The sequence below is a fragment of the Podarcis filfolensis genome (assembly GCF_964270895.1).
Source record: "Podarcis filfolensis genome assembly, chromosome: 2".
NCBI lineage: Eukaryota > Metazoa > Chordata > Lepidosauria > Squamata > Lacertidae > Podarcis > Podarcis filfolensis.
The window spans coordinates 13,840,053-13,854,662 of record NC_139605.1 but is presented as its reverse complement, the minus strand read 5'-3'; the positions used below and the strand labels follow the sequence as shown (position 1 = coordinate 13,854,662).

At 43.2% G+C, this 14,610-nt stretch overlaps 1 protein-coding gene across 1 annotated transcript in view; it reads right to left on the bottom strand.

The window, feature by feature from the left end:
- Window positions 1-14,610, bottom strand: part of LOC310758107 (zinc finger protein RFP-like) — a 30,267-nt gene that overhangs the window by 3,880 nt on the left and 11,777 nt on the right. Inside the window, exons 10-14 of the mRNA XM_083604044.1 lie at window positions 11,463-12,010; window positions 6,709-6,804; window positions 4,618-4,848; window positions 3,429-3,451; window positions 1,816-1,931 (exon numbers count right to left, since the gene is read on the bottom strand). Of these exons, the coding sequence (XP_083460170.1) occupies window positions 1,816-1,931; window positions 3,429-3,451; window positions 4,618-4,848; window positions 6,709-6,804; window positions 11,463-12,010 (1,014 nt within the window). The remainder of the gene's footprint in view (window positions 1-1,815; window positions 1,932-3,428; window positions 3,452-4,617; window positions 4,849-6,708; window positions 6,805-11,462; window positions 12,011-14,610) is intronic.

Sequence of the window (14,610 nt, the reverse complement as noted above, 5' to 3'; positions counted from 1 at the left end):
CAACATATATTAACACACAAAAACTAACAAATCACAACATAACACATTAACAAACAAACATATAAACACGTATAATTTCTTAGCCTTTTTTTCTTGAACCTTATTTCAACGACTTCCCCATACCTCCCTTTTCTGCATCCCTGTTTTAAACTTTTTCAGCAACCCCTAATTTCAATTACTTATAATTCAATTTCTTTAATCCTTTTTCTCTTACCCAATCATTTGTCGCTGCAATCCTGTTTTACATTACCCATGACATTTTAGCACTCATTAATTTTACAGCAGTTCTTAAGGTAAACTTTAAATTTCTTCCAATCTTCTTCCACCGTCTCCTTCCCTTGGTCACGGATTCTGCCAGTCATCTCAGCCAGTCCCATATAGTCAATCACCTTCGTCTGCCACTAAAGGGGGGGGGGGGTGGCAGACGTTTTGGAGGTGCTTCGCAAAACGAATTTCCTATGGGCTTGCTTCGCAAGACGAAAATGTCTTGCGAGTTCCTGCGGGGTTTTTTTTCCTCCCCCCCCTTTTCCCCAAGCCGCTAAGCCGCTTATCAGCTAAGCCGCTAAGCCCCTTAACAGCTGATCCGCTAAGCCCGCTAAGCCGCTTATCAGCTGATCCGCTAAGCCCGCTAAGCCGCTAATAGCGCTAATCCGCTAAGCCGCTAATGGGCTTGCTTCGCAAGACGAAAAAACCGCAAGACGAAGAGACTCGCGGAACGGATTCTTTTCGTCTTGCGAGGCACCACTGTAGAATGTTTGCAAGTGTGTCCATGCCAAAATCTAAAATTTAGCCATAGTACTCCATCTTTCTCCCTCTTCCAGCATTAGCATTAAGAAGAGAAGAAGAAGAGTTTGGATTTGATATCCTGCTTTATCACTACCCGAAGGAGTCTCAAGGCGGCTAACATTCTCCTTTCCCTTCCTCCCCCACAACAAACACTCTGTGAGGTGAGTGGGGCTGAGAGACTTCAGAGAAGTGTGACTGGCCCAAGGTCACCCAGCAGCTGCATGTGGAGGAGCGGAGACGCGAACCCAGTTCACCAAATTACGAGTCTATTGCTCTTAACCACTACACCACACTGGCTCTCCAGTGTTATGAAAGCATGTTCAGGGTGGGGGGCACTGAGAAGAGTTGCCTCCCCCAGCTCTGAGAGACTTAGAGGACAAAACCAGTATTTTGGAGTAGAGTTTAGGGATGTGACAGGCTGTAAAAGGCAGCAAGATCATAGGCTCAGATTGTATATATGTGTAAATAAACCATAATCCTAAAGACACCACAGTCTCTGCTATGCCTCATTTGCCAATAAGAAACTCGAACCCTGGGGAAGCAGCCTGGGACCCCAGAATATTCACTATTCGGAAACTGGCATGGCATGCAACTCTATCTATCTATCTATCTATCTATCTATCTATCTATCATCTATCTATCTATCTATCTATCTATCTATCTATCTATCATCTATCTATCTATCTATCATCTATCTATCATCTATCTATCATCTATCTATCTATCTGTCTATCTATCTATCTATCTATCTATCTATCATCTATCTATCTATCTATCTATCTATCTATCTATATCTATCTATCTATCTATCTATCTATCTATCTATCTATCTATCATCTATCTATCTATCTATCTATCTATCTATCTATCTATCTATCATCTATCTATCTATCTATCATCTATCTATCATCTATCTATCATCTATCTATCTATCTATCTATCTATCTATCTATCTATCTATCATCTAGCTATCTAGCTATCTATCTAATCTATCCCACATCTATAACACCACACAATGATCTTTGTTACCTTTGAATTTCTTGGTCTCCTTCTCCAAAAAAGGATGTATTTTAGAGAATTTATCTATTTGATCTTTTAATTCAGGAGGAAAAGCATTCATGGTTTTATTCTTATTTTTATTACACCTAGGCAGAAGAAAGTGAGGTTTATTGTGATCCATCAGGTCATTCTCAAGTCATTCTTAATTCAGTCGTCAGAATGAAGGAGAAAAGTGGGAACAGCAGGAAGATACCAAGGGCTTGTCCATGATAGGTTTGTCTTTCATTCCCCCTGCTTTCCCCAGGAAAGTCCCCACTGTTAACCCTGAATTGGAAAAAAGGTCAGTCGGGTTTTCTGTGGATTGAAAGCTGAATAGAAGCAAACATTTATCGGGTTTTCTGCTGATTTATGTTTCTTCCAATTCAGTGGTAAGCAGCAGGTTTTCCCAGGAAAAGCGGCAGGACAAAAGAAAAGCCTCTCCAACTTGTTCCTAGAAATAACGGGAAAAGCAGAAGTGTGGATGAGCCCTGTGATAGCAGTGAATGGTATTGTCTGCCCTGTGACCATTACAAAGACCTATGACAAACTGGGAAGTGAAGTATAAAGGGGGGGGGGGGAGTATGAAGTGTAAATTTACATAAACCTTTTTTATATAAAATTTACTTATAAATGATCAATCCATAATCTATTTTACCTCTTATTTTATTTTTAAAAATAAACTTTACTGTTAAGATGCAGAAATATTTTCAAGCAATCTGTCTGAAATTTTCATGCACTCATTGCATACCGTACCATGTTTAAAATTACAGCTAGGTCAGAAGTGCCTGATTAACTTGTGACAAAGTTGTGATTTGTCGCTGCTTCTACCTGATCAGAACAGGGTATAAATCGGCCCAACTTGGTCGAGGATCCAGCTGAATCTGGAGCACTACCTTACTGAATATTTTCTCCAACAAATTATGTTTGCACATAATGCACACAGTAAATAATAAGAGCCTCTCTTTACCCTGGCCTTTGTCATCTAGGAGATGAACTTTAGGACCCACCCTGTTTTCTTGGATTGTAATATGTTTTAACTATTTTTAATACAGTGGAACCTCGGCTCCCTAATGTCTTGGAAGCCAAACTTAGAAGCTTCTGCAGCCAATCGTAGGCTGTGACTTGGTTCCTGAACCGTTTCAGGAGTCAAACTGACTCCCAGAACGGTTTAAGTTCGGGAACCAAGGTTCCACTGTATTGTATTTTAATCCATAATCCAACAACAACTCTGAGAGGAAGTATACAATAGATGAAGAAATATCATCACTCCCTCCTAAAATATGTGTTTTACATTCATTCTCCTTCCAAAATCCTATCCATTTTTGTATGCTGTTCAATGCATCCCCCAATGTGCTTTTTGTACATTTCCCCGCACTAGATACATAGTTTGGGTTGCCTTTTTTTAAACCATAAAAAAAAAATGCATCACAAAACTAGTAAATGTGTGCAGTCAGATTGGTAACTGTTTTCTGATCTGCTTATTGGTCTGTAAACTATGAATTGGATTGGTTCACATAAAAGTATAGACCAAATCAATTTATCCCTTACCTCCGAGGAAGGAAATTAACATTATTCATTTTCATATTCATAACAAAGCCACATACCTTTCCAGGATGCTTCTCATATTCTAGATGGAAGAGACAGAATGAGAGAAATTCAGTCCCTTGCACCAGTTGCCTCCAGCAGTTTATTATTACTTTCCCCTTTGCTTTATATATCAACCAAATACTGAAGTGCACACGCCTACTGTAAATACTTCTATAGACCAATGAACAGAGTGTGTGGTGGTACAGCCCTTCCCCAGAGGACAACCTGGACGGTTTTGTTCCACCATTGCTCACCTGCAAGAATTCAGTCACTGGCTGCTTCTCTTTCTCCTCCAAGTGCTTGATTAAAAAAACTACAAAAGCCCAGACATTTACTTCTAAATTTGAAAATCCCCCCAAATGCACGTGTAGGCCCCCCTCTCTGCCCCAGAACCTCACCCCCACCCCCACCCCCGGTTATGCTTCATCCTGGAATAGGATCGTCTGTCAAATGCAAGTGATCCCAGGCTATGCTCTGCTGCTGGCTCCCACCACTGGTGCTGCCAGCCTGAGAGCAGATGTGTACCTGCTACCACTGACAATGTATCCTGTACTGTTCCTGTTTCCCACACTCCCGCCCTTTAAGGTTTTTGTTCCTTGACCTTGCTATGGACCTTGGTTGATCGCCGTTGAGGGGCCTGGTAGGAATTTTTCCACTTGGCAAATTGGCACCAGCCACTTGGTTTTCGCCTACCTCGTAGCAAATCGTCACAACTTTATTGGCATTGGAGGTTAGGCATTGGTATTTGTATTGTTTTGTAGATGGAAGAGGGGAGGAAGCGCCATCACCTGCCCCATATATTGAAGGGTAGTCTGATAAAGGATTCCAGAGGGTGTGACCCTGTCCGAAGCCTATGGAGGTGAGGGCCTAAGGCAGGACCCCTAGCGGTGACCCCGGGGGAGCTCCTAGTTGATGTGCATCCGCAGGACTCCCCTTACTGGTGGTTAACCCTTCCTGGACTTCAAGCGGATGGGCTGAAGCCGGATATAGTCGGTTAGGACCAGTGCCTAAGCCAATACTGCTCATCACCTGTAACCAATAAAGTTGTGGCCTTAATTAGCCCATTAACGTTAATAATTGTGTCATGTGTCTTTATTTCCACTGGGAGGGGTGGGAACTCGCCACGCAAACCAATAGAAAGAGCGGTTGTTGGTACAACCCTTCCCTGCAGGACAACCTGGTCTACTTAATTGTGCCAACTCTTACCTGCAAGAATTCAGTCGTTGGCTGTTTCTGCTTCTCTTTCAGCTCCTTAATAAGGTCATCAGTAGAGGACATTTCCTCAGAGAGTTTTGCAATATGTTGGTCCTCACAGGATTTAATCTCATCATCCAGTTCCTTCAATTGAGCCAGCAGGAGGCGCTCTTGTTCTTCCAGAAACTGGTGCAACTGCTTGAAATCAGCCATGATTTTCTGCCTCTCCATGTCTGTCTGCTTCTGCAAGGAGGGAGTCATGGCCAGAAAAAGACATTCAGATGTCCCTTTGATTCCATGTGCGCAAGCAGGGCAGTTGATATTTACTTCAACACTAACAATGGTACAGAACTTCAATCACAGCTGAGGGCAGCAGGCAGGCTACCTTAGCAAGACACGGCTACTTTGCTTGGCTCTCTCATTTTATTATTTTATTTTATTTTATTTTATTATTTTATTTTATTTTATTATTTTATTTATTTATTTTTATACCGCTTTATATTTTTAATAAAAATCTCAAAGCGGTTTACAGCATATTTAAATCAATAAATCGATAAAACATTAGCCAGGTGATGTTCCTCCGAGGAGCCTCTTTTTTAGGGGCTCTTTTTATAGTATTTTCCTGTTGCTCATCTACCGATCTACTAAGCTGCTGCTGTTCTCTATTCCCTTTAAGCAATAATGTTCTAACAAAATATATATAACCTGTGTTATTTCACAATTCTTGAACTGAGAACGTATGATAGAGATACAATTAATAAAATAAGTAAATATTGTATGAACAAAATTGGAGAAGGTAGTCAATCAATATCACTGGGGGCGGGGGGGGGGGACTTTCAATAGTCCCAATCCTGTAATCATGCGATAATAGAAACTCCAGGCGTAACAATTCTTAAACAGAGAATATGTAATAGAATTACAGAAAATAAAAGTCTATGGCTGCTGCACGAACAAAATTAGACAATATACTACACTTGATCTTAGCCAAAAGGCCGAGAATTGTGATTTAACAAGAATCCCCTCCCCTAATGAGTCAGAAATTAAGGACTTAAACTGTGGATTTAAGGCTGTGTGGAGATAAACTTTCGATCCAAAGCAATGTTTCAAGATGAAGCTGGAAAGCTAAGAGTTTTGGAATGACGCAGTTAAAAATGCCGTCGCCATTTTGGGAGGCATTGTTGGAGCTCTTGGGTCTGGGAGGAGAAAGAGAGAAATAGAGTTGTTTAAATATCGTGGATCAACTCCTCGGTGGGACTTAAGAGCGACAAATGCCAAAATTTACGATGGAAAGAGTGATGTTATCTACGAAGGAGATATATGGAAACCATCTGGACTTAGTGGAGGAACGGGAAATCCACACAGGATTATTATACTTGCTATCGGCTTAAGGAGACTAACAGAAGAGATCGTAAAGGAAAAAGAGAAATTATATGAACAAGATATGATGTGGAAACACCAAGATAAGACTGGATAGAATTATGGACTTTGTTTGGACTGATTGGGACTGATTTGGACATTAATGCAGTAATAAGAAGATGATCTGAATCCCCCTTTGGATCTTGAAGTATGGGTTCCCCCAACAAAATTTAAAAATTTGGCTTTGTAATTTGGAATTTATACGATGTGATTTAATTTGATGTGATTGGCCAGTTAATAAAAATTATTTTAAAAAAAAATTAGACAATATAGTCCATCGGTATTGAATTGTTTGCCATTCTTGCTGATTTGACAGCATCTAAGCAAGAAATTAAGGTGTTGAACTGCTGATGGAAGCATACCAAGAAGAAATTGACCTGAAACTTATTGATGAACTTGCAGAATTTTAAATACCCATCATCATTCTTGGCTTCACTCAATTTTGTTTATAACACTCTTCCATTTTCTTCTAGCTGTGGGGGGGGGATGAGGAGGGGCCTCATAAGTGGAATAGGCTTCTTCATCTAAATCTGGCCCTGCCAATATCCATTTAATTGATATTGCCAGTGATTAAACCTGGAACAAGCCTGGGACACTGTGCAAGCAAAGCATAGGCTTCACCACAGAATTAAGGCCTCACTCTGTCAGGTATAACCATCCTGGAGAGGCAAGAAGGTTTGCACCTACCAGCAGATTCTGGCTTTCGGTTTCCCCCTTCAGTTTAGAAGACAGAATTTCTTCTCTCTGTTTGTTCTGGAACTCCAAATGGCTCAGAATTTTACCCTAGGGTGGGTGAAAAGGCATTTGGTTTAATTTTGGCAATAGAGATATACTCATAAACTGTAACAGCCGTGTGTGTTCAAGAAACCAATAACATGAAGGCTGAGAGGAGTCTACGTACAGCTTCTAGGAAACTTCCGTTCTCAGTGTAGAATTAAATCAGTGATCACATATGCATATTTATATAGCTAATAATTCAATTTCTGATTAAATCTGGGGGGAAACAAGAGGGCTCAAAATTATGGGGACACAGTGTAAGAGATAAAGTTTGCTCATATACAAAGTGTTGTAAATAAAAATTGCCCCTTTCCCTTATGGGGTATCCAAGAGCCTATAAAGGGTCCGTACATAGGTTCCCTATTGGTAGGAGAAGATAACAGAGGCCAACCAGAGAATATTGGGAAGCAAAGCAGCTAGTAAGCTTGATCTTTATTGATCTGTTGCAACAGGGTGCTCCCCTCACCCGCAGGAGAGGAGGAACCCAGAAAAATGGCGCGCAAGGCCTTATAAAGACTTTTGAAATTGCCACCCTGTAGATCAAGACCACCCCCAGAAACATCATACATACATCACAGAAGGGGTGTAACCTAAGACCATGCCTCAGATACATCACACCTACATCACAAAAGGCGGTCTAAAACAGAAATTTGAATATTGTTTTTCTCCTGTTGTTATTTATCTCCTGTCTGGCAGGTTACTTGATTGGATTGCCTGGGGAGCCTGGCCAGTCTTTTGTAGTGATAAATACTTAGTTCCTGGGCCAGGTCACAGGCTCACACCCTATTCATATCTTAAATGTGCCCTTAAGACAGGATTTGTGAGGAAAGAGACAATGGGGAGGTTTCCCACTTTGACCTTGCAGAGCAAACATTTGTCAGTTTAGGAATCAAAATGGTTCCAGGTTGGCCTTCCTGTGCTGATCTATGTATGTGCTTGGTTGGTACACTTATGAACATTACCATATATCTAAGACCATAAAATTCCTATCACACAAGTTTGCACAAAACAGAGTATCTGTACCCGATTTGGATTCAGATCCTGAGCCAAGTCAGTCACCCTCTCACATTTTCTGCACCAAACCATGCTCTTTTCCAAAGTTAAATTGAGGTACGAACCAGAGGTTGTGGCTGGTGCACAGCCCTTTTCAGAGCTCGCTCTTTTTTCTTTTAAGAAAAAAAGCTTGCAGTATTCACCACGAAGTTACCACACGAAGTGCCACAATTTTCACATTTGGGGTGGAAAGGTGCCAGTTCCACCAAGTACCCCCAGAAGAAACCGCACTGGCCCTAATAACATCCTTTACCCCTCATAACTTCACAACATTTGCTCCTCCTTTTCCAACTTGCAGTATTTTGCAGGTAGAACTTCCTGGGCCTCTGCTAATAGGAAGCTTTGATATGGTTCTGCAGCAGAATTGTGAGCCACATGGCTACATTGCTAATACCTGAAACCTATACTCTGGGGTTTTGGGACATATCTAGAAAGAGGTGAAGCGGTCTTACACTGAGTTATATGTACCTCTGGTCCAACTAGCTCAGTACTGGCTGTACTGACTGGATTTCAGGTCCAGTATATTCCCAGCCCAACGTAGAAATGCTAAGGATTTCTGCATGCAAGATCGGGCTACTGCGACACTTACTTACCGTATTTTTCGCCCTATAGGACGCACTTTTCCCCCTCCAAAAATGAAGGGGAAATGTGTGTGCGTCCTATGGGGCGAATGCAGGCTTTCACTGAAGCCTGGAGAGCGAGAGGGGTCAGTGTGCACCGACCCCTCTTGCTCTCCAAGCTTTGGGAAGCTCTCTGCAAGCCTTGGGAGCCCGGCGCAACTTCCCGCCAGGCTCCCAAGGCTTGCGGACAGCAGCCTGTTCTGGGGGCTGGGGTCGGGGGAAGCTCGGGCTTCCCCCGCCCCAGCCCCTCGCCTAGGGGGGAAATAATTTTTTTTCCTTTATTCCCCCCCCCCAAAAAAAACTAGGTGCGCCCTATGGGCCAGTGTGCCCTATAGGGCGAAAAATACGGTAATTCATATACTGCCCTATACCTGAAGAACTCAGGTACACAGAACAAAATCAGAATATAAAACCACAAAATATCTAATCAAAATAAAAACAACCCCATACCACCACCCCCAAGAAAGAACCACATTTTAAAAGGGCATAGGATGAAAATCAGATCAACCAAAGGCCTAGTTAAAAATGAATATTTTTGCCTGGCACCTAAAGGTGTACAGTATAATGAAGGCACCAGGCGAACTTCCCTGGGGAGAGCATTACACAGATAGGGAGCCACTGCAGAAAAGGCCCTGTTCTTGTGTTGCCACCCTCCTGACCTCTCAAGGAGGGGGCACACGAAGGAGGGCCTCAGAATGTGATCTCAGGGTCCAGGTAGGTTCGTATGGGAAGAGGTGCTCCTTGAGGTATTGCGGTCCTGAGCCATTTTAGACTTTATAGGTCAAAACCAGCACTTTGAATTGGGCCCAGAAACTAATTGGTAGCCAGTGCAGTCGGACCAGGATCAGTGTAATACGCTCAAACCGTCTTGCTCTGGCAAGTAACCTGGCAGCTGAATTCTGCACTAGCTGAAGTTTCCGAACCGTCTTCAGAGGCAGCCCTGTATAACGCATTGCAGTACAGTGGTACATCGGTTTAAGTAGTTCCGGAGGTCCGTACTTAACCTGAAACTGTTCTTAACCTGAAGCACCACTTTAGCTAATGGGGCCTCCTGCTGCTGCCGCACCACCGGAGCACAATTTCTGTTCTCATCCTGAAGCAAAATTCTTAACCTGAAGCATTATTTCTGGGTTAGCGGAGTCTGTAACCTGAAGCGTATGTAACCTGAGGTACCATTGTAATCTAACCTTGAGGTTAGCAGAGCATAGACAATAGTAGTTAGGGTATCCCTGTGCAGATAGGGACGTACCTGGGCCACCAGTTGAAGCTGATGGAAGGCACTCTGGGCCACTGAGGCCACCTGAGCCTTGAGTGACAGCAAAGGATCCAGGAGGACCCCCAAGCTACGAACCTGCTCCTTCAGAGGAAGTGTAACCCCATCAAGAGCAGGCGATCTCCCACCCATCTGGTCTGGGAACCACCCACTAACAGTGCCTCAGTCTTGTCTGGATGGAGCTTCAGTTTGTTGTCCCTTGCTTATGTGCTCTGGAGCTTGCTCATGTGTTTAGTGCTGAATACAGTCAGAAGACTGAACTTTGGATATTGGACTTTGATACTTTTTCTATGGCTGCAGTCCTGAGGAACATGGAAGCTAGAATACGTTTCATTTATGGCTGACCTTTGGAATAAATCTTTCTAGAACTTTACACTGACAGAACCAGCAGCCTTTATTTGAAGAATGGATTTTAACAGAAAAATAGGAAGCTGACTTACACCAGCTCAGATCATTGGCAATTACACAAAACAAAAGAAAATCCCCGAAACGAGAAGTAATCAACTATAGAATAACAAAAATCAAAAAATGAACTAGAATTAAACAAAGACTTTACGAGATGCCAGCTACAAAACTCGTTTCACTGAACTAATCAGTTTCCTCAGAAAGAAATAAATAAATTATAAGATTTTAAGTGATATCAAACAAGCGCAAGAGCAGGGCTGAAAATGCTTCCTCGAGTTTACAAAAAAGGTATGAAAACCTCAATGACAAGTTTTAAACATAGCCCTATTTAAGAGAACCAAGCAGTAGTAATAAGAAATTGAGGTTTGAAGTTTCAAACAAACTCAAAAACAGGACTGAGGCGCTCCTGGCTGCTGATGTTAAAGAAAGGTATGAAAACTTCAATGACAAGTTTTAAACATAGCCCCTTTTAAGAGGACCAAGCAGTAGTAATAAAAAATTGAGGTTTTAAGTTTCAAAGCAGAGCTGAAGGGCTCCAGACTGCTGATATTAAAGAAAGGTATGAAAACCTCGTGGATAAGTTTTAAACATAGCGCTATTTAAGAGGACCAAGCAATAGTAATACAAAATTAAGGTTTGAAGTTTCAAACAAACTCAAAAACAGGGCAGAAACTCAAAAAAGTTTTAAACCGTGCTCTGGTCCATGGGGTCACGAAGAGTCGGACACGACTAAACGACTAACCAACAACATTAAGAAATTGAGGTTTCAAGTTTCAAACAGACTCAGAAACAGGGCTGAAGTGCTCCTGACTGCTGATGTTAAAGACTGATCATTGGCAAAGCAAATGTTCTACCACTGAGCTACAGCCCCTTCACCCAGGGGTTTGGGGCAATGTCCCCAGCCCTACAAAAAATTGCTAAGGAATGAACCTGGGACCTTCTTCAATCAAAGCAGAAGCTCTGCTGTTGAGCTATGGCCCTCAGACCAGTCTTCCAGCCTTCTCCTGCCCTGGTAGTTCTCTGGACTCCTGGGGCAGGAAAAGGTGGGAGATGGTTGGAATCAGCACATTTCAAGTTCCCGTATAACTTCTTGGGAATGTTCCTACTACTGAATGCTCAGGACAAGATAGGAGCTGCAGGCTTTGCTGTCTGGCCTCCAGCCTCTCCCCAGGCTGCAAATTTCGCCAGCTCTGGTTCATACCCTCCTTGAGTCTTTTTTTGCCTGTCTAGAATGTGTCCTTGAATATTTTCCCCATCCCTAGGATAACTGAGCATCCCTTGGAAGTCTGGTCCCCAATCCTACATCTCCCTACCTGATACTCCTCAAAGGCCTCCTCCTTTGGGATCACTTTGTGGTCCCTGTGCTCCTTGGATTTGTCACACACCACACAGATGGGTGCTAGATCGTTTTCGCAGAAGAGCTTCAGGGGCTCCTGGTGTCTCTCACAAACCTTTCCCAGCGCTTCCGCCCCTCTGGCCATCTGAAGGCTGAATTTCTTGACTATTTCCACAATGCTCGCCAGTTGCCGGTTGGGCCTGACATTCCTTTGCTGACAAGGTTCCCTGCACTGAGGGCAAGAAGCATCTTGGTCCGATCTTCCCCAAGCCTTGGTGATGCAGGTTTGGCAGAAAATGTGACCGCAGTCTATGATCACTGGATCTGTGAAATACTCCAGGCAGATGGAGCATGTTGTTTCCTCGCAGAGGTTCTGGACTGGACCCTCGTCTGCCATTTCGTCTGCCTGAAACAGGAATAAAAGGCTTAGTTTCGTTTCTCCAGTTTCAAGTCCAAGGTTGGGCCTTTCCCTCCCTCTGGGTGACTCATAGTCTTTGCAAAGCAGCAGCATAAGCCGGAAGAAACCTTACAGTGTGCAGCTTCACATCCATACCATGCATTCAAAGAGCATGGTTTCTGCCAAAGAATCCTGGCAATGGCCATTTACCTCAAAAAGCTACACTGCCCAGCGCCCTTAACTAACTACAGTCCCCAGGAAAATTTGAGCGAGAGCCATGTGGCCATCACAAGGCTGATGAAAAGTCTAATACTAACTGACTGGAGCAGGAGGAAGGAAGGAAGTAAAGCCTGAGAAAAACAATCTACAGATAACTTACTTGAGAAGGAATCAATGAGGGAGGAATTGGTTGCCTGTCTCCCACCCCCAGGTCCTGTTACAGAATCTTCCTGCAAACACTGTTGCTCCAGTCCCAAATGTTAACAGGATTTGGGGACAACTAACTTTTGACTTTTGAATTCGCCATAACCGTAGCTTATATGGTTAGGCTTTTAGAACAAAATAAAATTAAAGTAAATAAGCCCAAAGAAAAAAATTAAAAAGCACACGAGTGTTTGCTTAAGTTTATGATTTCATGTGTTTTTATTGTGTGTGTCTACCCTGAACTTCCCATCCTGATCCAGCGCTGTAACCACTATACCACACTGTCTGTATCTGAAGGAGCACCCAATCCAAGTTGGGTTTAAGGATAAAGAGCCCTGAGAAGGGAGACCGGTTGGCACTGCTGCGCTGCACAGATCTCAGAGACTCCATGCTCAGTGGGTGAGTTACTCTTTGGATCTGCGAGCAGGCATGTAAACAAGAGTTTTTGGCCCAGAAACTTTCCCACAATAAGCCAATCCATCTCTTTAAGAATGCCCCTAAATTATTACCAGTCAGTCGCCTGTTGAGGGTATCTTTGATGGATCTCTGGCCTGATTCAAGAGGACTGCTGATCTCCAGCTCAGCTGAAGCAGGTATGAACTGCTGAAGGACGTGGCATAGGAACATGACTCTTCTTGTTTTGCATGTTACTGTGGTGATCTGTATTTAGCTTTCGCGCAGGTGTTATCAATAGAAAGTAAATGGAATGGAACTTAAATTTCAGTGCGCGGGAACTTCCCCCAAAACAAACAAGACCAGAATGTGACAGAAGTCTGACCTGTTTCCTTCACTGCTGTTTACAAAGTACACAAAGACTCCCATTCGCTTGCCCTGTTGTCAGACCAGGAGGATGTGAATAAGCAGCTACATTTTGTATCACAATAATAACCAGTTGTTTGTCAGATCAAATTTGAACCGGTTCCTTGAAATTGGGTGAGACAAGAGACAAATTTCAGTAGTAAGAGCTCAAGCTGATGAAGCCCTTCTGGGGTCACCACCACCAATGGGTGGTCACTTCTGCTGCTGCTCTGCCTGTGAGTATTGGGGAGGACCACTCCCCCTTGAAGCCCATTTCCCACCTTGGGCTTGGGGGCGGGTCCCATACTCACCGCCACAACTTATAAGGCTCTAAAAATAACACCAATGGTATCAAAGTAGGCAAGCATGGGGCTTGGAATTACTACCATGGAAGGGCAAGGGAGGTATGGTTTTTGGGGCAGGTCTTACAGGCGAAGGGGTATGAGAGATGGATATACTTGTACCCCTTCCAACCTGCGCCCCATCCCGAGGGACAAAGGTAGGGTGAGCAGGGACCACCCACCTCCGTCACTGGTGTTGTGCAAAGCCAGGTCTATAGGCAACAAAACCGCCACCCTGCGAGATTTCTTTACCTTGCAGGGGGCTGACCTGGCTTGTGTGACAGAGACCTGGGTGCATGAAGGGGAAACATGAAAGGGATCCCTGGCCCCAGGGAAATTAGACTGGCCTCGACCACATCAACATGGGTCATGTTGGGAAACGTTAAATCTTAAATGTTAAGCCAGTCATTTCAAACATAGAGGAATTTAGCCTGGAGAAGAGGAGGTTAAGGGGTGATATGATAGCCATGTTCAAATATATAAAAGGATGTCATATAGAGGAGGGAGAAAGGTTGTTTTCTGCTGCTCCAGAGAAACGGACACGGAGCAATGGATCCAAACTACAAGAAAGAAGATTCCACCTAAACATTAGGAAGAACTTCCTGACAGTAAGAGCTGTTCGACAGTGGGATTTGCTGCCAAGGAGTGTGGTGGAGTCTCCTTCTTTGGAGGTCTTTAAGCAGAGGCTTGACAACCATATGTCAGGAGTGCTCTGATGGTGTTTCCTGCTTGGCAGGGGGTTGGACTTGATGGCCCTTGTGGTCTCTTCCAACTCTATGATTCTATGATTCTATTCTATGATTCTATGAATTGTTTTGATTTTTATTTCACTTAAAATCACATACATTCAGAAGACTCCTGCTGGTTCAGACCACGGAGCCCTTCTTTATTTAATATATTAAAGACTCAAATAAAGCAATAGCAGTTTAAGAGTTACAATATAAGAGCAGACATGAGCACCTTGTCCTCCACGGGTTCAAACAAGAGATACTTAACAGTAGTTCTGCAAATTCCCTGAGCAGCTTGGACATTAAGTGATTAATGGCACGCAGAAATGCAGTAAGTGGAATTACTTTTATTTATTTGCAAGCTTTCTTGCACACCTTTCGACATCAGGTCCTAGGGTAAAGTAAAGGTAAAGGGACCCCTGACCATTAGGTCTAGTC